Source organism: Schistocerca gregaria, chromosome 6, assembly GCF_023897955.1.
Source record: "Schistocerca gregaria isolate iqSchGreg1 chromosome 6, iqSchGreg1.2, whole genome shotgun sequence".
Classification (NCBI taxonomy): domain Eukaryota; kingdom Metazoa; phylum Arthropoda; class Insecta; order Orthoptera; family Acrididae; genus Schistocerca; species Schistocerca gregaria.
In genome coordinates this window covers 290,647,650-290,674,485 of record NC_064925.1, presented here as the reverse complement: position 1 = coordinate 290,674,485, position 26,836 = coordinate 290,647,650, and the positions used below count along the sequence as shown (strand labels likewise).

General features: G+C 42.1%; 1 protein-coding gene across 1 annotated transcript in view; it reads left to right on the top strand.

The window, feature by feature from the left end:
- LOC126278856 (cilia- and flagella-associated protein 44-like) overlaps positions 1-26,836 on the top strand; it is a 577,958-nt gene that overhangs the window by 483,867 nt on the left and 67,255 nt on the right. Inside the window, exons 23-24 of the mRNA XM_049979132.1 lie at positions 11,671-11,809; positions 24,689-24,888. Coding sequence (XP_049835089.1) covers positions 11,671-11,809; positions 24,689-24,888 — 339 coding nt within the window. The remainder of the gene's footprint in view (positions 1-11,670; positions 11,810-24,688; positions 24,889-26,836) is intronic.

Sequence of the window (26,836 nt, the reverse complement as noted above, 5' to 3'; positions counted from 1 at the left end):
ATCCAGGTATGTTCTGACAGCTAGCCCATAATAATATGGGGTAACATTGTGCTGAAGGAAAGTTGGAAATGTTCCTTCTCCAGAGAGCAGACAACACAGTGTATAACTAGGACCTATGAAACAAATGGTCAATGTGTGAAACAGATTATGTCTGACTGCTTTTCCTATAATACAACTTGATATTCTCCTTGGGGTGCTTTATTTCACACCTCTGCAGTTGTATTGCTTCATGTTAACATATAATCAGTCTTTTGATACTTATTGTACAGTATTAGTTGTCATGCTTAGACTTGGATTTCCTAACTTTTCTATTAGTTTTAGTTGATCTTGAGTGTATCTGTAGGTACACAAATTAACCAACATTGTAACTGATCAACTTTACAATCTTCAAGTGTTATTTTTATTCTTTCTGTCATTGTTGTTCTAAGACAAAACCTTGCTTAGGAAATTTGCATTAGAAAATTTGAAGTGTTCTCTTGCTGATGGAATAACATCTTATTGAAGCATTTTAAGAAACTAAGACTCAAAAATACTGTTGGAGTATGTTTCAGAAAGAGTTAAATAGTCTTCCCATTGTTCTTCTTGTAGTTTCTCTCTAAACACTGGTCTAGTCACTGTTTGTGATATTATGATGTAATATTTTTCTTATGTGATCTGTACCTAACTGGTCAGTGTATGATATTGTTAGCATTTGATCATCATGATCAGATAAACCATTAGGGTTTGGTTTTTTATGGCTAAATCACTACACATTATTGGATCCAAAACTAGTTGTCGTGGACCATTGCTCTACATACTTCAACAGTCACAGAGAATTCCACTGTAGTCAATAATCCAGTAGTTGTCGTTGATTAGTACTGTCTGAGAGAAAAACATTAAATTCTCCACAAACAATGATTCTCCAATGAAGTCTGCATATCCTCATTAAAACTTTTTATGGCTGCTTTATGATGCTGAAGATACTCTCTGCTGTAAGCTTGTAAACTGTCGATTTTACAAAACTTGTGTGTCCACTATTGTGACACAACATGCAAAAACTTGTTCTATGTAATGCTCTTCAAGCTACAAGCCTGGGGCTTGACTTCATTTTTTGCATAGATATCCACTTGCCTTCTCTTCTTATTGGGCTTAGAGTAATACAATATCACCTTGTATTCCTCAAGATGAGTCTATTCACTTTCAGTTATTTTTGTGTGATGTGATATGCACAGCAAGTATGCTGATATTCCATCTGCCCCTTCATTTATTTTATGGATATGAGAAGTCCACCTTTTGTTAATGAAGCTTCTGATGTTTTGATGGGAAACACTAACTGCATTTCCTTTACTGCCTTTGTAGAAGGTGTAGTAATTTGTTTCTCCAGTAGCTATTTGAACTGTAACTATATTTCTTCTGCATTAATGTTATGATTGAAGCTGTTAGCTGCAGTCCCGAGTATTATTGTAAGCTCTTCTTTACCAAGATTCTAGTCCAAAGAGTCTATATCAGAGGTGACATTGTTGAGCCCTGCAAGTGACTTAAATATGCTAGTTACTTGATAATCAAATGTTTGGAAAAATATATGCCATGTCTGACATGCCCTTCCTGTGGCCAATACCCAGCAATAAGATATTCTCAGTCTCATTACAACTTTCCTTCCTACACTGAGCTTCCACCTTATGCACTGCAAACATCAGGTTACACTGAACTTCTTGGACTGTCTGAATGCATTTTTCCTCAGTCTCCAAAGTACTGAACTATTGTAGTCAGCCAGACAGAAGCTAATAGACTTGCAGTGGCTCCTGGATCTTTTCAGTGATTTGGAAAGCTTGAATGTAATCCAGTCTTCTGGTCTAGCTCTCACATTACGTCTGAAAACTGCAGCTCACAAAACTACTAATACTTCTTATGTTACTAGCAAATCAGCTTGAAGTTTTGAGATAAGCTCCAATTTTTCCAGTAATGTGTAGTGGTAGTAACAATTATGAGCATCATTCTTTATATTTGTTATGTTTTAACCTCCCACATGAAAATAATTCTCACATTCCTCACACTGATTGCCATTCCTGGCAGTTTGGCAGCAGTTTGTTTTCTTTTCATTTTGACGTTCAAAGTATATGGTCAAAAAGCTTTGTTCAAAGAAAGGTAAGACCAAAAGGATCCCTAAACTTCAGTTTTTGATAATATTTTTGGTGATGAAAATTATTTAGTGGCAATTGTGTCACATGATTTAAACATAGCTTTTAATCTTAAGTACTACATTTTAAGCAAGTGGAGGAGCAAGTGGAGGATAAGAAGCTACTCAGAAAGACACACAAGATAAAGGGGAAGGGAAAAAAAGACCAAGAGAAAGACAAGGCAAATGGTGGCTGAAAGGGGTGAAGGACAATGTATGGAAGAGATGAGAATACTGGTTCAAGGTGGAGAGGGAGAGATGGTGGGAAGACAGATGATGATGGAGAGGTCTGTGTCCCAAATAGACCCAGGCAGTGACTAGAAACTATACTATACTTTATTACATTTAAATGAGGAGAAAATGAAAATTATTCTTGAAAGATAACTTTATTTACCAAAGATAACAGAAAAATTTATTTACAAAATATTATGTTGTCATTATTTGTAAGAGTAATTTATTTTATGTAAAGAGTCACTTAATGAAGATTTTACAACATTGATTTGATTGCTTTTGAGAAAAGGAGTGATAAACAAAAGTTATTAATTTTGTGAAACTATTTTTGGTTTACAATCCGTTCTATTTCAGAAATTGAGATAGCCGTAAATATTTATATATATTAAAAACAAAGATTCCTAGACTTACCAAGCGGGAAAGCGCCGACAGACAGGCACATGAACAAAACACACAAACACACACACAGAATTACTAGCTTTCGCAACCGATGGTTGCTTCTTCAGGAAGGAGAGGGAAAGACGAAAGGATGTGGGTTTTAAGGGAGAGGGTAAGGAGTCATTCCAATCCCGGGAGCGGAAAGACTTCCCTTAGGGAAAAAAAAGGACAGGTGTACACTCGCACACACACACACACACACACACACACACACACACACACACACACACATATCCATCCGCACATACACAGACACAAGCAGACATATTTAAAGGCAAAGAGTAAGGGCAGAGATGTCAGTCGAGGCGGAAGTACAGAGGCAAAGAAGTTGTTGAAAGACAGGTGAGGTATGAGCGGCAGCAACTTGAAATTAGCGGAGGTTGAGGCCTGGCGGATATCGAGAAGAGAGGATATACTGAAGGGCGAGTTCCCATCTCCGGAGTTCGGATAGGTTGGTGTTGGAGGGAAGTATCCAGATAACTCGGACGGTGTAACACTGTGCCAAGATGTGCTGGCCGTGCATCAAGGCATGTTTAGCCACAGGGTGATCCTCATTACCAACAAACACTGTCTGCCTGTGTCCATTCATGCGAATGGACAGTTTGTTGCTGGTCATTCCCACATAGAAAGCGTCACAGTGCAGGCAGGTCAGTTGGTAAATCACGTGGGTGCTTTCACGCGTGGCTCTCCCTTTGATCGTGTACACCTTCCGGGTTACAGGACTGGAGTAGGTGGTGGTGGGAGGGTGCATAGGACAGGTTTTACACCGGGGGCAGTTGCAAGGGTAGGAGCCAGAGGGTAGGGAAGGTGGTTTGGGGATTTCATAGGGATGAACCAAGAGGTTACGAAGGTTAGGTGGACGGCGGAAAGACACTCTTGGTGGAGTGGGGAGGATTTCATGAAGGATGGATCTCATTTCGGGGCAGGATTTTAGGAAGTCGTATCCGTGCTGGAGAGCCACATTCAAGGTCTGATCCAGTCCCGGGAAGTATTCTGTCACAAGTGGGGCACTTTTGGGGTTCTTCTGTGAGAGGTTCTGGGTTTGAGGGGATGAGGAAGTGGCTCTGGTTATCTGCTTCTGTACCAGGTTGGGAGGGTAGTTGCGGGATGCGAAAGCTGTTTTCAGGTTGTTGGTGTAATGGTCGAGGGATTCAGGACTGGAGCAGATTCGTTTGCCACGAAGGCCTAGGCTGTAGGGAAGGGACCGTTTGATATGGAATGGGTGGCAGCTGTCATAATGGAGGTACTGTTGCTTGTTGGTGGGTTTGATGTGGACGGATGTGTGCAGCTGGCCAATGGACAGATGGAGGTCAACGTCTAGGAAAGTGACATGGGATTTGGAGTAGGACCAGGTGAATCTGATGGAACCAAAGGAGTTGAGGTTGGAGAGGAAATTCTGGAGTTGTTCTTCACTGTGAGTCCAGATCATGAAGATGTCATCAATAAATCTGTACCAAACTTTGGGTTGGCAGGCTTGGGTAACCAAGAAGGCTTCCTCTAAGCGACCCATAAATAGGTTGGCATACGAGGGGGCCATCCTGGTACCCATGGCTGTTCCCTTTAATTGTTGGTATGTCTGGCCTTCAAAAGTGAAGAAGTTGTGGGTCAGGAGGAAGCTGGCTAAGGTGACGAGGAAAGAGATTTTAGGTAGGGTGGCAGGTGATCGGCATGAAAGGAAGTGCTCCATTGCAGCGAGGCCCTCGACGTGTGGGATATTCGTGTATAGGGAAGTGGCATCAATGGTTACAAGGATGGTTTCCGGCGGTAACAGACTGGGTACGGATTCCAGGCGTTCGAGAAAGTGGTTGGTGTCTTTGATGAAGGATGGGAGACTGCATGTAATGGGTTGAAGGTGTTGGTCTACGTAGGCAGAGATACGTTCTGTGGGGGCTTGGTAACCAGCTACAATGGGGCGGCCAGGATGTATGGGTTTGTGAATTTTAGGAAGTAGGTAGAAGGTAGGAGTGCGAGGTGTCGGTGGGTTGAGGAGTTTGATGGAGTCAGGTGAAAGGTTTTGTAGGGGGCCTAAGGTTCTGAGGATTCCTTGAAGCTCCGCCTGGACATCAGGAATGGGATTACCTTGGCAAACTTTGTATGTAGAGTTGCCTGAAAGCTGACGCAGTCCCTCAGCCACATACTCCCGACGATCAAGTACCACGGTCGTGGAACCCTTGTCAGCCGATAGAATGATGATGGATCGGTCAGCTTTCAGATCACGGATAGCCTGGGCTTCGGCTGGGGTGATGTTGGGAGTAGGATTAAGGTTTTTCAAGAAAGATTGAGAGGCAAGGCTGGAAGTGAGAAATTCCAGGAAGGTTTGGAGAGGGTGATTTTGAGGAAGAGGCGGTGGGTCCCGCTGTGATGGAGGACGGAACTGTTGCAGGCAGGGTTTCAATTTGGATAGTGTCTTGGGGAGTTGGATCATTAGGAGTGGGATCAGGATTGTTTTTCTTCGTGGCAAAGTGATATTTCCAGCAGAGACTACGAGTGTAGGACAGTAAATCTTTGACAAGGGCCGTTTGGTTGAACCTGGGAGTGGGGCTGAAGGTGAGGCCTTTGGATAGGACAGAGGTTTCGGATTGGGAGAGGGGTTTGGAGGAAAGGTTAACTACTGAATTGGGGTGTTGTGGTTCCAGATTGTGTTGACTAGAATTTTGAGGTGTTGGGGGGAGTGGAGCTGGAAGTGGGAGATTGAGTAAATGGGAGAGACTGGGTCTGTGTGCAATGAGAGGAGGTTGAGGTTTGTTGGAAAGGTTGTGGAGGGTGAGTGAGTTGCCTTTCCGGAGGTCGGAAACCAGGAGATTGGATAGTTTTTTGAGGTGGAGGGTGGCATGTTGTTCTAATTTGCGGTTGGCCTGTAGGAGGATGCTATGTACAGCCGGTGTGGATGTGGGAGAGGAAAGATTGAGGACTTTGATTTGGGATAAGAGTTGACGGGTGTGTTCATTGGCCGAGTCGATGTATAGGTGAAGGATTAGGCGGGTGAGGGCTATGGATTGTGCTGTTTGGAACTGGTATAAGGACTGATGGAAAGAAGGATTGCAGCCAGAGATGGCAACTTTAAGTGTGAGGCCTTTGGGAGTAATGCCAAATGTCAGACAATCCTGAGTAAATAAAATATGGGAGCGTAATCTGGCTAGGGTGAAGGCATGTTTGCGGAGGGAATGTAAATAAAATTTAATGGGGTCGTTGTAGGGATGTTGTGAGGTTGACATGGTATTAGTAGGTGGAAAGGGTAATATGAGGTTAAAGTGAAAGTAAATAGAGATTTATATAGGGAGAGATAAAGGTGTGAAAAAAGTCGAAAGAGTGTTGGTTTGAGATGAGCTATGTTGATCATGTGCTGAACTTAGGTTGGTGAACAACAATGGGTGCAAAGGTTGGGTAGTTATGTTGTCTCCAGATCACGTTAAAGGGTGGGGAAATTCAAGAAAATTTCGAAAAAAGTTTCGAAAAAATAATTTGCGAAAAAATAAAATTCGAAAAAAATTTTCGAATAAAATCTCGAAGAATATGTGTGTAAATGTATTCAAAGGACTGGTTATGTACTGGCAGGTTATGATAATGAGGCTAACAATTGTTTGATGAAGAAATAATAACGTGTAAACCTGCGGGAAGCTGATAAAAAATGATCGGTTATGTGGGAAAAACGGGAATGGAAATAAAACGAAAGTTGTTGGAAAAAACTGAGATGGTTGTGTAATGGGTGAAAGGAACTGAAGCTGTGAAAGAGTATTCACGAGTTTACACGAAATGTTTGTAAACTTGGAACAATGGATTTTATAGCAGCGGTTATGTTGAAAGCGTTGAAAATTTTAGGTTATGGTTTGGAAGTAAATTACGTATTATTGAGTATAATTAGGCAGGATAAAATGTATGGTAGATTACGGAAAAATGGAAGATGAATACAAAGTGAAACTTCTTGTACAAACGAAAAGAGAAAGTAAGACGATAGAGAAGATTTCGAAATGCAACAGAGACAATAACAAACGTAATTGTTGGGTTCAAATTAATGATGATGTAAATAAAATAGAAAGAAACTTCCACATGGGAAAAATATATTAAAAACAAAGATTCCAAGACTTACCAAGCGGGAAAGCGCCGGCAGACAGGCACATGAACAAAACACACAAACACACACACAGAATTACTAGCTTTCGCAACCGATGGTTGCTTCTTCTGGAAGGAGAGGGAAAGACGAAAGGATGTGGGTTTTAAGGGAGAGGGTAAGGAGTCATTCCAATCCCGGGAGCGGAAAGACTTCCCTTAGGGAAAAAAAAGGACAGGTGTACACACACACACACACACACACACACACACACACACACACACACACATATCCATCCGCACATACACAGACACAAGCAGACATATTTAAAGGCAAAGAGTAAGGGCAGAGATGTCAGTCGAGGCGGAAGTACAGAGGCAAAGAAGTTGTTGAAAGACAGGTGAGGTATGAGCGGCGGCAACTTGAAATTAGCGGAGGTTGAGGCCTGGCGGATATCGAGAAGAGAGGATATACTGAAGGGCGAGTTCCCATCTCCGGAGTTCGGATAGGTTGGTGTTGGTGGGAAGTATCCAGATAACTCGGACGGTGTAACACTGTGCCAAGATGTGCTGGCCGTGCATCAAGGCATGTTTAGCCACAGGGTGATCCTCATTACCAACAAACACTGTCTGCCTGTGTCCATTCATGCGAATGGACAGTTTGTTGCTGGTCATTCCCACATAGAAAGCGTCACAGTGCAGGCAGGTCAGTTGGCCTTCCGGGTTACAGGACTGGAGTAGGTGGTGGTGGGAGGGTGCATAGGACAGGTTTTACACCGGGGGCGGTTGCAAGGGTAGGAGCCAGAGGGTAGGGAAGGTGGTTTGGGGATTTCATAGGGATGAACCAAGAGGTTACGAAGGTTAGGTGGACGGCGGAAAGACACTCTTGGTGGAGTGGGGAGGATTTCATGAAGGATGGATCTCATTTCGGGGCAGGATTTTAGGAAGTCGTATCCGTGCTGGAGAGCCACATTCAAGGTCTGATCCAGTCCCGGGAAGTATTCTGTCACAAGTGGGGCACTTTTGGGGTTCTTCTGTGAGAGGTTCTGGGTTTGAGGGGATGAGGAAGTGGCTCTGGTTATCTGCTTCTGTACCAGGTTGGGAGGGTAGTTGCGGGATGCGAAAGCTGTTTTCAGGTTGTTGGTGTAATGGTCGAGGGATTCAGGACTGGAGCAGATTCGTTTGCCACGAAGGCCTAGGCTGTAGGGAAGGGACCGTTTGATATGGAATGGGTGGCAGCTGTCATAATGGAGGTACTGTTGCTTGTTGGTGGGTTTGATGTGGACGGATGTGTGCAGCCGGCCATTGGACAGATGGAGGTCAACGTCTAGGAAAGTGACATGGGATTTGGAGTAGGACCAGGTGAATCTGATAGAACCAAAGGAGTTGAGGTTGGAGAGGAAATTCTGGAGTTGTTCTTCACTGTGAGTCCAGATCATGAAGATGTCATCAATAAATCTGTACCAAACTTTGGGTTGGCAGGCTTGGGTAACCAAGAAGGCTTCCTCTAAGCGACCCATAAATAGGTTGGCATACGAGGGGGCCATCCTGGTACCCATGGCTGTTCCCTTTAATTGTTGGTATGTCTGGCCTTCAAAAGTGAAGAAGTTGTGGGTCAGGATGAAGCTGGCTAAGGTGACGAGGAAAGAGGTTTTAGGTAGGGTGGCAGGTGATCGGCATGAAAGGAAGTACTCCATTGCAGCGAGGCCCTCGACGTGTGGGATATTCGTGTATAGGGAAGTGGCATCAATGGTTACAAGGATGGTTTCCGGCGGTAACAGACTGGGTACGGATTCCAGGCGTTCGAGAAAGTGGTTGGTGTCTTTGATGAAGGATGGGAGACTGCATGTAATGGGTTGAAGGTGTTGATCTACGTAGGCAGAGATACGTTCTGTGGGGGCTTGGTAACCAGCTACAATGGGGCGGCCAGGATGTTTGGGTTTGTGAATTTTAGGAAGTAGGTAGAAGGTAGGAGTGCGAGGTGTCGGTGGGTTGAGGAGTTTGATGGAGTCAGGTGAAAGGTTTTGTAGGGGGCCTAAGGTTCTGAGGATTCCTTGAAGCTCCGCCTGGACATCAGGAATGGGATTACCTTGGCAAACTTTGTATGTAGAGTTGCCTGAAAGCTGACGCAGTCCCTCAGCCACATACTCCCGACGATCAAGTATCACGGTTGTGGAACCCTTGTCAGCTGGAAGAATGATGATGGATCGGTCAGCTTTCAGATCACGGATAGCCTGGGCTTCGGCTGTGGTGATGTTGGGAGTAGGATTAAGGTTTTTCAAGAAAGATTGAGAGGCAAGGCTGGAAGTGAGAAATTCCTGGAAGGTTTGGAGAGGGTTATTTTGAGGTAGAGGAGGTGGGTACAGCCGAAGCCCAGGCTATCCATGATTTGAAAGCTGACCGATCCATCATCATTCTTCTGGCTGACAAGGGTTCCACGACCGTGGTACTTGATCGTTGGGAGTATGTGGCTGAGGGACTGCGTCAGCTTTCAGACAACTCTACATACAAAGTTTGCCAAGGTAATCCCATTCCTGATGTCCAGGCGGAGCTTCAAGGAATCCTCAGAACCTTAGGCCCCCTACAAAACCTTTCACCTGACTCCATCAAACTCCTCAACCCACCGACACCTCGCACTCCTACCTTCTACCTACTTCCTAAAATTCACAAACCCAAACATCCTGGCCGCCCCATTGTAGCTGGTTACCAAGCCCCCACAGAACGTATCTCTGCCTACGTAGATCAACACCTTCAACCCATTACATGCAGTCTCCCATCCTTCATCAAAGACACCAACCACTTTCTCGAACGCCTGGAATCCGTACCCAGTCTGTTACCGCCGGAAACCATCCTTGTAACTATTGATGCCACTTCCCTATACACGAATATCCCGCACATCCAGGGCCTCGCTGCAATGGAGCACTTCCTTTCATGCCGATCACCTGCCACCCTACCTAAAACCTCTTTCCTCGTCACCTTAGCCAGCTTCATCCTGACCCACAACTTCTTCACTTTTGAAGGCCAGACGTACCAACAATTAAAGGGAACAGCCATGGGTACCAGGATGGCCTCCTTGTATGCCAACCTATTTATGGGTCGCTTAGAGGAAGCCTTCTTGGTTACCCAAGCCTGCCAACCCAAAGTTTGGTACAGATTTATTGATGACATCTTCATGATCTGGACTCACAGTGAAGAACAACTCCAGAACTTCCTCTCCAACCTCAACTCCTTTGGTTCCATCAGATTCACCTGGTCCTACTCCAAATCCCATGCCACTTTCCTAGACGTTGACCTCCATCTGTCCAATGGCCAGCTGCACACATCCGTCCACATCAAACCAACCAACAAGCAACAGTACCTCCATTATGACAGCTGCCACCCATTCCATATCAAACGATCCCTTCCCTACAGCCTAGGTCTTCATGGCAAACAAATCTGCTCCAGTCCTGAATCCCTCGACCATTACACCAACAACCTGAAAACAGCTTTCGCATCCCGCAACTACCCTCCCAACCTGGTACAGAAGCAGATAACCAGAGCCACTTCCTCATCCCCTCAAACCCAGAACCTCTCACAGAAGAACCCCAAAAGTGCCCCACTTGTGACAGAATACTTCCCGGGACTGGATCAGACCTTGAATGTGGCTCTCCAGCAGGGATACGACTTCCTAAAATCCTGCCCCGAAATGAGATCCATCCTTCATGAAATCCTCCCCACTCCACCAAGAGTGTCTTTCCGCCGTCCACCTAACCTTCGTAACCTCTTGGTTCATCCCTATGAAATCTCCAAACCACCTTCCCTACCCTCTGGCTCCTACCCTTGCAACCGCCCCCGGTGTAAAACCTGTCCTATGCACCCTCCCACCACCACCTACTCCAGTCCTGTAACCCGGAAGGTGTACACGATCAAAGGGAGAGCCACGTGTGAAAGCACCCACGTGATTTACCAACTGACCTGCCTGCACTGTGACGCTTTCTATGTGGGAATGACCAGCAACAAACTGTCCATTCGCATGAATGGACACAGGCAGACAGTGTTTGTTGGTAATGAGGATCACCCTGTGGCTAAACATGCCTTGATGCACGGCCAGCACATCTTGGCACAGTGTTACACCGTCCAAGTTATCTGGATACTTCCCACCAACACCAACCTATCCGAACTCCGGAGATGGGAACTCGCCCTTCAGTATATCCTCTCTTCTCGATATCCGCCAGGCCTCAACCTCCGCTAATTTCAAGTTGCCGCCGCTCATACCTCACCTGTCTTTCAACAACTTCTTTGCCTCTGTACTTCCGCCTCGACTGACATCTCTGCCCTTACTCTTTGCCTTTAAATATGTCTGCTTGTGTCTGTGTATGTGCGGATGGATATGTGTGTGTGTGTGTGTGTGTGTGTGTGTGCGAGTGTACACCTGTCCTTTTTTTTCCCTAAGGGAAGTCTTTCCGCTCCCGGGATTGGAATGACTCCTTACCCTCTCCCTTAAAACCCACATCCTTTCGTCTTTCCCTCTCCTTCCTGAAGAAGCAACCATCGGTTGCGAAAGCTAGTAATTCTGTGTGTGTGTTTGTGTGTTTTGTTCATGTGCCTGTCTGCTGGCGCTTTCCCGCTTGGTAAGTCTTGGAATCTTTGTTTTTAATATATTTTTCCCATGTGGAAGTTTCTTTCTATTCAATGATTAAAGTGTGATTTCTGTTAGTATTCTTAAAGTTGTATCTGTCACTATTATGCCTATTCATATTTACTAATTTGTCTATTGTAATCTTTTCACTCATACCTCATTAATAAATAAAAAATTGCAGGTATGCAATTGAGCAAGATGTAGCAGAAGAAAAGAAGATGATTGAGCTCTTAAGAAAAGAAACTGAGTCTAGTCAGAAGAAATTGAAGGCTGATGAAGCCATGTTGAAGGAAGTCCAAATAGAGCTGGAGAAGTTTCAGGTAGGAATAGAATTTTACTAATAAGCTGCTGACTCACAATCAATGTCCTTAAATTCAGGAAACATTATACTCATCTGTGGATGATTGATGGTTTGCACACAGTCACACATAACAGCTCAGAAAACTGCTCTTGCTTCTCTAATGTATTCTTGCTCTCTCTCTCTCTCTCTCTCTCTCTCTCTCTCTCTCTATCTATCTATCTATCTATCTATCTGAGGTACTCATCACATGGAGACTATATCTCCACAGAGATTCATAGTAGTTCCTTCATTCCTTCCATTCCACCTGGGGCAACAGTCTGCAAGACTGTTCCCAGGCACATTTATGCTTTCTGGTATGTGATTGTGGGAATGGGACTTGCCCTTTTGTTGAATGGGAGAGGGCAGTAGCATTTTGGTAGTCAAATTTGGAAGCACTTGCTTTTTATTTGGCTTGCACAGAATTGGGAACATGAGGTACAACTACTGGGATGGAGCAGAGATCATAACATACCATAGCAAAATGTGCAAAATCTACTTCTATGTTTATATTGGTTACTAACAGTAACAATTCTCAGTGTTTACATTTACCAGTCTCCATACATAAATACTGTATTGAATACATTTATATTGGGATTATATAAATGTTTTGGTTTGTGACTCTAATCATGACTTTTCATTTACCATCTATATTGTCTTGTTATTGATGGGACATAAAATCCAATCATTCATTTTTTTACTGTAGTTTAACTAAATGCATTGATTCTGGGACACAGATCTTTGTTACATTCTTTGAGTTTATAAATCTTGTGGTAAGAAACAATTAAACATAGACCTTGAATTATAATGTGCAGCTCATCCTGGCAAATATCACTAGTTATATAATTTATGAACTGAGTACACTGAAAAGTTCTAACATGTGCCAGTAAAAAATATATAAACATCAAGAGAACACAATGATGTGATGAGTCTGTAAATTAATCAGCACAGTGTACATTGATGCTTCAAACACAGCCACAGTTCTCTAGTTTGGGACAAGTTCATCCAGGAAACAAAGGTCCAGCTTTTGTAGGTGCTGTACTTGACACTTTCAATGTTTGCTTAAATGCTTTATGCATGGTTTCATGCCAACTGTATTTTTCTAGTGATATCTTGCACAATGGTTTTGTCGAGCTGTACTGCGTAAAGTCAGAAACATCCAACAACTTCTAATCACTTAGTTTAGTTGGTTATCCAGTTTCTTCAGAATCTGACCCTGTCTCTTAAAATTTTTCAAAAAGTCAACAAACTGCATTATGTTGAGGTACATCTATTTCTACGAATTTGTTGACAAATGCCTCCTGAACTAAATCCGTGTATTTATTGCCATGACAAAATACATGTTCAATAAGAAAAATATATTCCTCAATTGAAAGCACCATCTCCAGAAATATTTCCATATGCAAGAGAATCAGAATTTTTATTCTCACGTAATGTACAGAGTTAAATCACAAGATTTAATGTACAGGGGTCTCGTCAATACTGCAATTAAAATTTATGTATATTACAGAAACAATAATTATTAATTTATAATTTACAGGGACTGTGTGTAGCCCAACAACAGTATTACTTTACAAAGTGAGAATCATTATTGCAATCATTTATTAGACATAAAACTTATAAGCTTAATTAACAAAACATTTCAGCCACTTGCTTTCTTGCTCAGATTGTCATATTATCATTAAGAAATTCTTCTAAGGAACAATAACATTTCTGTAATTACAATTTTCATAGTTTTTACTTTAGTTGCCCAATCTTCATGCTGAGGATTTGTTTCTTTTTTAGAATGTTGTAAATTTCCATGCCCATGTATTCTGCGGTTTGTGCAAACAGCTTTAATATATCAGCAGAAAGCATGAAATTCTCCTTGTTCCTAGTTCTGTATTGGAGTTACTGTTTATGAATAACTTAGGGTTACTGTGTTCAAAAATGATCAGTTCATAAATGTACAATCATGGAGCACTTAATATTTTTAAGTTTCGTAAGAGTGGGTGGCAGGATACTCTCAGTTTTGCATTAGATTTTTGTTATTTTAAAATTCTAGTCATTTTGCTTGTGCCTCCCCAAAAAATAATGCTGTACCTTATAACTGATTTGAAGTAGCTGTGGTAAACTATTTTTCTTATCTTCATGCTAGCTGAATATGACAGAATCTTCACTGCAAATGTTAGGCTGTGTAATTTACTTGCTAAATACTTTATGTATATGACAGAATCTTCATTGCAAATGTTACGCTGTTTAATTTACTTGCTAAATACTTTATGTTTGAAGACTAGGATAGATTTTGGTGCAAATGCATGTCTAAAAATGTTAACACAGTATGTGTCTTTCAGTTCTTGGTTTCTACGACTAATGTGGAATTCTTTTACCGTAGAGTTTTTAATTTTAAATCGCAGCAAATTTGTTTTCCCAATATACAGTTTTAGATCATTTAGTTGGAACCAGTTTCCCAAACAGTCTAATAGTTTTGCAACAGTTGAAGGAATTTGTTCAGGGTCATTGCTTTCAACAAGGGCAGATCACTTATATGAAGTAAAAACAAATTTGGACCTAGAATTGAGCCTTTAACTCATTAATGGCCTCTATTGTACCCTTGCCTTTTTGAAAATCATATTGACTATCTGAAATTATGTTTGATTTCTCTATAAATTTTTTAATTTGTGTTACCACCACTTTTTTAAATATCTTTGAAAAAAATTGGGAGAATAGAGATTGGGTGACAGTTTCCCATATCTTCTCTTGAGCCTTTTTTAAACAAAGGTCCTCCACATACTTTAGGACATCTGGAAAGTGGCTTTCTTCAAATGATTTGTTAATTATTCAGCAAAGATGGTGAGCTATTACCCTGGCAGCTGCTTTAACTACTTTGGTAGCTATCCCACCCAGCAGCATTTTTGTTTCTTAGAATAGAATTTTTTAGAATAGAATATTTTTATTCACCTTTCAGCATTTTTCACACAATTGGCTTCGCCAAAGTTAACAATGGAGTACAGTCAAGGACAATAAACACTTACATACACAGAATTATTTAGCTTATTTAAGAATTGAAAACATTTCTTTATCACTTGTTAAAAGAAAGCGCTGGCAGGCTGATAGACACACAAACAAACACAAACATACACAAAAAATTCAAGCTTTCGCAACCAATGGTAGCTTCATCAGGAAAGAGGGAAGGAGAGAGAAAGATGAAAGGATGTGGGTTTTAAGGGAGAGGGTAAGGAGTCATTCCAATCCCAGGAGCGGAAAGACTTACCTTACGGGGGAAAAAGGACAGGTATACACTCGCGCACACACACATGTCCATCCGCACATACACAAACACAAGCAGACATTTGTAAAGGCAAAGAGTTTAGGCAGAGATGTCAGTAGAGGCGAAAGTACAGAGGCAAATATGTTGTTGAAAGAGAGGTGAGGTATGAGGTATGAGCGGCGGCAACTTGAAATTAGCAGAGGTTGAGGCCTGGCGGATAACGAGAAGAGAGGATATACTGAAGGGCAAGTTCCCATCTCTGGAGATCTGACAGGGTGGTGTTAGTGGGAAGTATCCAGATAACCCAGATGGTGTAACACTGTGCCAAGATGAGCTGGCCGTGCACCAAGGCATGTTTAGCCACAGGGTGATCCTTATTACCAACAAAAACTGTCTGCCTGTGTCTGTTCATGCAAATGGACAGTTTGTTGCTGGTCATTCCCACATAGAAAGCTTCACAGTGTAGGCAGGTCAGTTGGTAAATCATGTGGGTGCTTTCACACTTGGCTCTGCCTTTGATCGTATACACCTTCTGGGTGTACACGAAGGTGAGTCAAATGAAAACCTTAAATTTGTAATAACAAGAATGAGATTTTCACTCTGTAGCAGAGTGTGTGCTGATATGAAACTTCCTGGCAGATTAAAACTGTGTGCCCAACCGAGACTCGAACTCGGGACCTTTGCCTTTCACTGGCAAGTGCTCTACCATCTGAGCTACCAAAGCACGACTCGTGCCTGGTACTCACAGCTTTACTTCTGCCAGTATCTCATCTCCTACCTTCCAAACTTTACAGAAGCTCTTCTGCGAACCTTGCAGAACTAGCACTCCTGAAGGAAAGGATATAGCGGAGACATGGCTTAGCCACATCCTGGGGGATGTTTCCAGAATGAGATTTTCACTCTGCAGCGGAGTGTGCGCTGATATGAAACTTCCTGGCAGATTAAAACTGTGTGCCCAACTGAGACTCGAACTCGGGACCTTTGCCTTTCGCGGGCAAGTGCTCTACAGCAGTTTTTTGTAATAACAAATCGAAATTTTGCGCCGTTATCCTGTAAGTTGGTAAGCATGCTATAAACAGCGTGCAGAATGGCCTGTACGTGGCAGCATAGTACAAATGCACAGATACAGTATTATTATAAAGATGGCTGCCGCACTTGTGACTTGCACCAGGAAAGAACAGCGTTCTGTTATTCAGTTTCTGCACAGTGAAGGTGTGAAGCCTATTGAAATTCATCGATGAATGAAGGTTCAGTACGGTGATGCATGTTTGTCACAGCAGCAAGTCTACAAATGGAGTAGGTAGTTTGCAAATGGTGTGACTTCAGTTGAAGATGCTCCTCGTCCAGGTCAGGCACAACGAGTTGTGACTCCACAGAACATTGCAGCAGTTGAAGCCATAGTGAAGGAAAACCACCAAGTGGAAGGCTTAAACCAGAGGCTCAGACGATTCTGCGGAGAGCTGGGGTGCAAATTTCTCGACCTCCGCTATCGGGTGGAGAAATGTAGGGTCCCCCTGAATAGGTCAGGCGTGCACTATATGCCGGAAGCGGCTACGAGGGTAGCGGAGTACGTGTGGAGTGCACATGGGGTTTTTTTAGGTTAGAGAATTCCCTGCCTAGGCCCGACAAGACGCCTCCTGAGACGCGGCAAGGCAGGAGTAGGCAAAATGCAACAAAGAATAAGAGTATTAATGTGCTAATAGTAAACTGCAGGAGCGTCTATAGAAAGGTCCCAGAACTGCTCTCATTAATAAACGGTCACAACGCCCATATAGTACTAGGGACAGAAAGTTGGCTGAAACCACATGTAAACAGAAACCACATGTAAACAGTAATGAAATCCTAAACTCAGATTAGAATATATACCGCAGAGACAGGCTGGACAGTGAAGGGGGAGGCGTGTTTATAGCGACAAGAAGTGCAATAGAATCTAAGGAAATTGACGGAGATCCGAAAAGTGAATTAATTTGGGTGAAGGTCATGGTTAAAGCAGGCTCAGACATGGTAATTGGATGTCTCTATAGGCCCCCGGGCTCAGCAGTTGTTGTGGCTCAGCACCTGAAGAATAATTTGGAAAACATTTCGAGTAGATTTCCCCACCATGTTATAGTTCTGGGTGGAGATTTTAATTTGCAGGATATAGACTGGGAGACTCAAACGTTCATAACGGGTGGCAGGGACAAAGAATCCAGTGAAATATTTTGAAGTGCTTTATCTGAAAACTACCTTGAGCAGTTAAACAGAGAACCGACTTGTGGTGATAACATATTAGACCTTCTGGTGAGAAACAGACCAGAACTATTTGAATCAGTTAATGCAGAACAGGGAATCAGCGATCATAAAGTGGTTACTGCATCGATGATTTCAGCCTTAAATAGAAATATTAAAAAAGGTAGGAAGATTTTTCTGTTTAGCAAAAGTGACAAAAAGCAGATTACAGAGTACCTGATGACTCAACACAAAAGTTTTGTCTCAAGTACAGATAGTGTTGAGGATCAATGGACAAAGTTCAAAACCATCGTACAATATGCGTTAGATGAGTATGTGCCAAGCAAGATCGCAAGAGATGGGAAAGAGCCACCCTGGTACAACAACCGAGTTAGAAAACTGCTTCTGAAGCAAAGGGAACTTCACAGCAAACATAAACATAGCCAAAACCTTGCAGACAAACAAAAATTGCGTGAAGCGAAATGTAGTGTGAGGAGGGCAATGCGAGAGGCTTTCAATGAATTCGAAAGTAAAGTTCTATGTACTGACTTGGCAGAAAATCCTAAGAAATTTAGGTCCTATGTCAAAGCGGTAGGTGGATCAAAACAAAATGTCCAGACACTCTGTGACCAAAATGGTACTGAAACAGAGGATGACATACTAAAGGCTGAAATACTAAATGTCTTCTTCCAAAGCTGTTTCACAGAGGAAGACTGCACTGTGCTTCCTTCTCTAGATTGTCAAACAGTTGACAAAATGGTAGATATCGAAATAGACGACAGAGGGATAGAGAAACAATTAAAATCGCTCAAAAGAGGAAAGGCCGCTGGTCCTGATGGGATACCAGTTCAATTTTACACAGAGTACGGGAAGGAACTTGCCCCCCTTCTTGCAGCGGTGTACCATAGGTCTCTAGAAGAGCGAAGCGTTCCAAAGGATTGGGAAAGGGCACAGGTCATCCCCGTTTTCAAGAGGGGACGTCGAACAGATGTGCAGAACTATAGACCTATATCTCTAACGTCGATCAGTTGTAGAATTTTGGAACACGTATTATATTCGAGTATAATGTCTTTTCTGGAGACTAGAAATCTACTCTGTAGGAATCAGCATGGGTTTCGAAAAAGACGGTCGTGTGAAACCCAGCTCGCGCTATTCGTCCATGAGACTCAGTGGGCCTTAGACATGGGTTCACAGGTAGATGCCGTGTTTCTTGACTTCCGCAAGGCGTTTGACACAGTTCCCCACAGTCATTTAATGAACAAAGTAAGAGCATACTGACTATCACATCAATTGTGTGATTGGATTGAGGAGTTCCTAGATAACAGAACGCAGCATGTCATTCTCAATGGAGAGAATTCTTCCGAAGTAAGAGTGATTTCAGGTGTGCCGCAGGGGAGTGTCATAGGACCGTTGCTATTCACAATATACATAAATGACCTTGTGGATGACATCGGAAGTTTACTGAGGCTTTTTGCAGATGATGCTGTGGTGTATCGAGAGGTTGCAACAATGGAAAATTGTACTGAAATGCAGGAGGATCTGCAGCGAATTGACGCATGGTGCACGGAATGGCAATTGAATCTCAATGTAGACAAGTGTAATGTGATGCAAATACATAGAAAGATAGGTCCCTTATCATTTAGCTACAAAACAGCAGGTCAGCAACTGGAAGCAGTTAATTCCATAAATTATCTGGGAGTACGCATTAGGAGTGATTCAAAATGGAATGATCATATAAAGTTGATCGTCGGTAAAGCAGATGCCAGACTGAGATTCATTGGAAGAATCCTAAGGAAATGCAATCCGACAACAAAGGAAGTAGGTTACAGTACGCTTGTTCACCCACTGCTTGAATACTGCTCAGCAGTGTGGGATCCGCACCAGATAGGGTTGATAGAAGAGATAGAGAAGATCCAACCGAGAGCAGCGTGCTTCGTTACAGGATCATTTAGTAACCACGAAAGCATTATGGAGATGATAGATAAACTCCAGTGGAAGACTCTGCAGGAGAGACGCTCAGTAGCTCAGTAGGGGCTTTTGTTAAAGTTCCGAGAACATACCTTCACCGAAGAGTCTAGCAGTATATTGCTCCCTCCTACACATATCTCGCGAAGAGAGCATGAGGATAAAATCAGAGAGATTAGAGCCCCCACAGAAGCATTCCGACAATCCTTCTTTCCACGTACAATACGAGACTGGAATAGAAGGGAGAACCGATAGAGGTACTCAGGGTACCCTCCGCCACACACCGTCAGGTGGCTTGCGGAGTAAAGATGTAGATGTAGATGTAGAAGTCACATTGGATGACATTGCAGCATGTTCACATATTAGTCATGGGTCAGCACAACACATTGTGCATGATGTGCTCCAGTTTCACAAAGTGTCTGCAAGATGGGGGCCATGGCAGCTGACTCCTGAAATGAGAGAATGACTTGTTGATGCTTGTAAAGAACATCTTCAGCACTTTGAACGAGAAGGTGATGGATTCCTTGCAAGAATCGTTACTGGGAACAAAACCTGGGTTCATTTTCACCAACCAGAAATGAAGAGAGTGAGCAAGGAATGACGCCATTGCTCATCACAAAAACCAAAGAAGTTTTGAACAGAACCATCAGCAGGGAAGGTTATTCTGACTCTCGTTTGGGACAAAAAAGGTGTCATTTTGGAGTATTACATGCCTAGAGGGACCACTGTCATCAGTGCATCATACATAGATCTCCTAAAAAATCATCTGCGGTCTTCAATCAAATCAAAGTGACCTGGATTGCTGTCAGCAGGTGTCCTTTTGCAACATGACAATGCAAGGCCCCACACTGCACGTACAATGGTTGCAACAATCACAGACCTGCATTTTCAGTGTCTTCTTCATCCACCATATTCACCAGACCTTGCCTCAAGTGATTTCCGTATGTTTGGACCACACGAAGAAGCAATAGGAGGAAAGAAGTTCCATTCTGATGACGAGGAACGCTACGCGGTGCATGAATGGTTGCGCGGACTGCCAAAAGAATTTTTTCTGAAGGAATTTATGCACGTTGTAAGCACTGGAGGACTTGCACTGAGGGTGGGAGAGATTATGTTGAAAAGTGATACAGCTGTGTACCACTTCTGCACAATAAATAATGTTTAAAAAATATTTAAAGTTTTCGTTTGACTCACCCTTGTATTAATTGTACTTGACTATTATTATGTGCTATCTGGTCTTGTGTGGTTAGTGAAGGGCAAGTTTAAGCAATATTAGTTAAATATAGAAGTAAAGATTAAAGTAAACAAGAGAAGGGCTCATCCACAAATCTAGCAACTACTTAGCTACTAAAGTGACAACTACTGCTACCCACTGTGTAATTCGTCCATTTGGTTGTGTTCATTGCACTTCATAGAACAGTATTTAATGAAAGTTCGCTTTGAAGTAGTAAAAACAGGTTCTTGATAAATAATGCCTTTACATTATCTTAATGCCTAATTAGGCTGGCGACCATATAACTATTTTATTTAACAGTATGGTAACCTAGTTACTGTTACTCGTTGCAAGATTATTTCTTTCTGTCATCTACCTACAGCAATTCTTACAAAATTAAGGTTCGATTCCTATTTTCCATTAGGTAAACTCACTCAAATTTCTAAATTCCTCCCAGAGGGTAACATTTACTGCAAGTTTAGGCCATATGTGGCAAATTTACTACCGCAGTAGTGTTATACATGGCTGCCTTGTGACAAAAATAAACCTGGTTATCACTAGGTTAATTGCACATCAGTATAATGATTGGAGCAGTGGTGTTATATTTGGCTTTTCCCGAGACTTTTGTTCTGTTGGGGTATAAGTGTCATAATATGGTACCATTTTTGTTTCACTATGAGGGATGGTTCAAAACAGAAATATTGAGGAAAATACAAAAGTAAAACAAGTAAGAAACGTCCAGCGACATGAATCTGCAAAATATTAGAAGAAAGCTTAGGTAAAAATTTTCCTAGAACAGAGAGGTAAGGATACTAATATGCAACAGAATATCAAAGATGGATAATAGGATGAAAACATGACAAGACAAATAGAACGGGGCAACACAGAATGCATTAGGTGGTAGTTGTCCACTAGATCTAACAATAGATGGCCCCATAAGACGCGCAAGACTACACAGAATATCATGCATGTGTAAATGAGCAAATCAATATAATGAACGTATCAGAGATAAAACAAAGTAGGGAGGAGGATGTGAGTAAATATAGTGTATGTATCGATGAATCAATGGATATATTTGATTTGCCAAAGGTCAAAAAAGAAGTAAGTGAATCATGAGAGGAAAAATTTGAATGCAAAAATGCATCAGGAAAGGGAAGCTAAAAAACGTTAGATATGACATAATTGTTCAAAATGTTGACTGCTCAAATCTCAGCACAAGGTCAACAAATAAACAACCAAATTGAAAGACAGGTTGTGGCTCACAGTAGTAACATTAACTGTCAGATTAAAGCACTTGAAAAAAATGCAGAGTTACCAAATTGAAATGCAAGGGTACAAACTTAGTAAACAAATTGAAGAGGTAAATTCAAGGGTAAGAGTTGTGAGTAACACAATTAAAGACCTAAAATTTGAAGTTGATACTATAAATGGTAATGGTGCCACTATGCACGGGCAAATAAATGACATCAGTGAAAGATTTAACACTGAGATAATGAAGCTTCAAGACCAAGTAGAGCCTTTAATAATAACCGAAGTTGACAAGAAGGCATTTGGTCTTAAATCCGAAATATTAACCTAATGCAACACTGAGTTTGCTCAAGTGAGACAGTCGATGATAGAAACTGAAAAAGAACTATGTAAATAAATAACTTCATGTGAAAAGAAGTGCAAGCACCACACTTCTCAAATCCTAGGCAAAGTATGTGACTTGGAAAGAAAAATAAAGGAAATGCCCACCCATGTAACCAAAAGAATGATTAGTAGCAAACTATTAGATTGTGAAGAAAGGTTTGACCCTGCAAAAAGACACAATGGATGGCATCCTCTTGATTTCATAAGAACTGTGAAAGGAACTTTCCTGAATACTTGACAGATCAGGAAAAGATTAATGTAATGATTGGTGCCTTAGCAGGTGATGCAAAGATGTGGGGACTCAACTCAGAAACGGATAGGATGAAGAATTTAAACAGAAATTTGTCTAAGAATATTGGTCGGAATAGAAACAAGACTATCTGTAGCATGAATTTACACTCCTGGAAATGGAAAAAAGAACACATTGACACCGGTGTGTCAGACCCACCATACTTGCTCCGGACACTGCGAGAGGGCTGTACAAGCAATGATCACACGCATGGCACAGCGGACACACCAGGAACTGCGGTGTTGGCCGTTGAATGGCACTAGCTGCGCAGCATTTGTGCACCGCCGCCGTCAGTGTTAGCCAGTTTGCCGTGGCATACGGAGCTCCATCGCAGTCTTTAACACCGGTAGCATGCTGCAACAGCGTGGACGTGAACCGTATGTGCAGTTGACGGACTTTGAGCGAGGGCGTATAGTGGGCATGCGGGAGGCCGGGTGGACGTACCGCCGAATTGCTCAACACGTGGGGCGTGAGGTCTCCACAGTACATCGATGTTGTCGCCAGTGGTCGGTGGAAGGTGCACGTGCCCGTCGACCTGGGACCAGACCGTAGCGACGCACGGATGCACGCCAAGACCGTAGGATCCTATGCAGTGCCGTAGGGGACCGCACCTCCACTTCCCAGCAAATTAGGGACACTGTTGCTCCTGGGGTATCAGCGAGGACCATTCGCAACCGTCTCCATGAAGCTGGGCTACGGTCCCGCACACCGTTAGGCCATCTTCCGCTCGCACCCCAACATCGTGCAGCCCGCCTCCAGTGGTGTCGCGACAGGCGTGAATGGAGGGACGAATGGAGACGTGTCGTCTTCAGTGATGAGAGTCGCTTGTGCCTCGGTGCCAATGATGGCACCATGACAAATGTAAAATATGTGAACATTATTAGGGACCGCCTGTAACCCTTTACACTTGATGTCTACCTCAACAGTAATGGTATCATGCAGCAGGATTACTGTCCATGTCAAAAAGCCAGAATCATGTTGCAATGGTTTGAGGAGGATGATAGTGAATTCAGGTTGATATCCTAGCCATCAAATTCAGCTCATCTGGATCCAATGCAGTACAAGTGGGATGCTATCAGGTGCCAGCTCTGTGCCCACAAGCCAACTGCCCATAAATTAAAGGAAGTGTGTGACCTGTGCATAGGCATCTGATCCCAAAAACCTCTGGAAACCTACCAAGTATCTGTTGAATCCATGGCATGCAGAATCAGTTCTGAATTGCATTCCAGACATGGACCAATACTCTTTTAAGTAGGCTGACTGCCTTGCAAAGGACCCAGGTTTGATTGCCAGTACTGCCAGGGATTTTTCCTTGTTTCTTGGTAGGAGGACTGGATGTGCAATTGGCCTCCGACAAATGAGGAGCTGCTTGAGTGAGAAGTAGTGGCTCCAAGATCATTAAAGCTCACAATGAACAGGAGAGTGGTGTGACAACCCCATACCTCTCCATACTGAATGATGCCATTAGTAGAGAATGATATGGCATTTGGTCAGTCTGGAGTGGCCCATCTGGGCCAGAACATGGAGCTTTGCTTTTGATTAATGTATCTACCACAATTTTCTGATATACAGCTTTATGAGGTCCACCAGAAATGAAATATGACATGTCCAGAGGGAGGACAAGACTGATTGAATTGCTAGATGTATTCACAATCAGTTCACAAACTGCTTTGGTAATGTGAGAGAGTGGTAACTGCAGTCTGTTATCTGAGAATGGCTAATACTCTCCAAAATACAATGTGATGATCAAAGATGTACAGAGGAATAGTCCCAAGATATGACGCAAACGTAAGTAGAACCTACCCGAAGGAATTGTGTAATTTAGTTTCAATAATCATACAAACATTGGAAGTATCAGTTTATGAGAAACAAGTTAGGCTCCAGTCCCTTATTTTAAAGAAAGTGTTCTCAATATGATCCATGAAAATTTTGCTACAGCAAGGAACTGTTCTGCTTCCCAAGACCATATCTCTTATCCCTCTGCTTGCAGAAGACAAAGTGAAGAAAAATCAGTTTGTAGCTTTGTACCAAAAGAGTATTGCTCAAGTAAATGATAAAAAGCCAGCAAGCTATTTACATAACAAATGTTAAAGGAGAGCAATGTACTTCAGCGGTAACTAGCATAGAGGGAACAATGATTTCAGACATTTCAGGAAATGTTTAATTTTGGAAAGTAAATAAGATCAAGGCCAAGTAGAAAAAGTTGTATTGTGATTATTATGTTGAGTCCTGTTTATATAGCATTCTGTTTCCTATTGGCGCTTAACAAAGAGGCTTTACATATGTGCTTTTCTGTCAATATTAGCGTGAGAAACAAAGAAGACTAAATGAAGTGGAGGCTACAGTGATACTTCGACTAAACCAGTTGCAGTATTTCAATGATTTGAGAGCTCCATTCCAAAAACTTGATGATAAATTGCTATTCCTGAATTTAACATTAAAAAAGCTCTATAACCGTGTTGGAGAGCTACGAATGGAGACTCTTGAGCAAAAGGAAAGGCACAGGTGTGTAACAGAAACAATATTTCAGTGTTATCTAAAGATAAGTAATATTTTTAATGTTGTGAAATTTGGAGTGAAAAGATCTTTCTAATGGCCATTATCAATTAATATACTTTGTAGAATAACAATTAACAAAAAATCTATGAAAATTGTTTTTTAGGGTAACTGCAAGGACTATAAATTTGACAATATGCAATTTATGTACATGGGAATGCTAAAAGTAATGCTTCCAAACTTTTTATTTGAAAACTCATAAAGGTTTTTAAATGATGCAGATGTTATCAACATTCTACATCTTCATTCTTCATGTCTCAATGTAGACATCCTGGTGATGGACACATTTCTCCCAGCAAACAAGGGATATGTTGATAATGTCATGTAGAATGTTTAGCTTCATTGACAGAGCCACAAACACATCTTTGTTTGAACTGCCTCATCACTATAAAGTGAAGTACTCAAAGATATTCTTTAAGTTTCGGAAATAGCTGAGAATCAGATGGGGCCGGTTCGGGACTGTAGTAAGGGTGATCAATGACAAACCCAAGCCATCGAATTGTTGCAGACATTGCAGTGTCTATGTGTGGTCTGGCCTTGTCATGCTGAAGGAGAGGGCACTCCATATGTGGACAAATGTTTTCTGTGGCTATAAATTTGATTACATCACACTGTTTCTCACACATCAATATAGTTACATTACTCACTGCCATGTTATATGATACAGTTCAGAGCCTTGTATTGGTGGAGGGTTGCAACTTGTGTCAGCAAAGTATGAAAATCAGCTGAATAATATGCATGACATGCAATACTTCAACTGATACTGAGAACAGAATAAGAAATTTGGACACATCACTTCAGCACACTCTCATACATAGCAGCAGAAGTCTCAGTTTTCTAATGTTTTATTTTCAATTAGGTGCAGTCCTGTGGGCACCTGTGATGTGTGGTTGTGCTTACCAAAGGGCCTGGCTGCCTTTACTTTTATGGCTTTACGTGCACAGACACTCATCTGATGGCTTATAATGTTGATAAGGATTCCATTGCAATATGCTTTTATTACATTCAAAGGTAGTCACTGTAGTTGAATCAGCATAAGCTGATCCTGTCACTTGCATAGGGCTGGCTGCAGCAGCTTCATGGGCCTGTCCCAGTCAATAATGTAACACAATTTTGTAAACATGTATATGATAGTACCTCAACCTTACCACAGATCTGTTGATGGCTTCTGTTCTCACCTGAACCTGTTAATGCTTCACACGTGAAAGCCAGTAACAGTACTACAAGTTGTCAAGGAGTTTTTACATTGCCTGAACTGCAGTATTTCTTGTGTCATGAAGCTGGCTCCATCATGGGTTTCTGCCAATATCCGAAACCTGGGCCACATACAAAATCCTGTGAGCAGCTGTTGACAACACTCTTCACTTTATTCCCATTGGCACCTTCCAGCCTCATCTTTTGTCTATCTGTCTCATAGTATCACCCTAGGGTGCAATGGGGACACTAGTGTGAGTCCATTTTATTTAGTATCTTCATTAAATCAGGTGATAATAAATTATCAAATACCCCAATTATATCAATCATTACAATGATGGTATATTTGTTTTTGAGTTGTCAACAATGTGCAGTGCATGATTCATGATCACTGAATTCTTGGTAGATTTTCCATTTGTGAAATTATATTGCACAGAACATATGCCACACATCTGTCTGTAATTTCTCAGACAGATGCATAGGTGCTTCTCTTTATTTTAGGTAGAGAATTTCCAAAGTAAATTGGCCCGTAAGATTTTGGCTCTCTGGCGTAACAATATTCCATGTACCTGTCCTTGCAGAAGACATTCATTTAATAATGTTGTCAGATATAAAACAATTTGGTCTTCTGAATAATGCAACACTTTTGCCATAATTATTCCCCTTAACTTCATTATTGCCAGTCTAACATCCTTGTCATCAT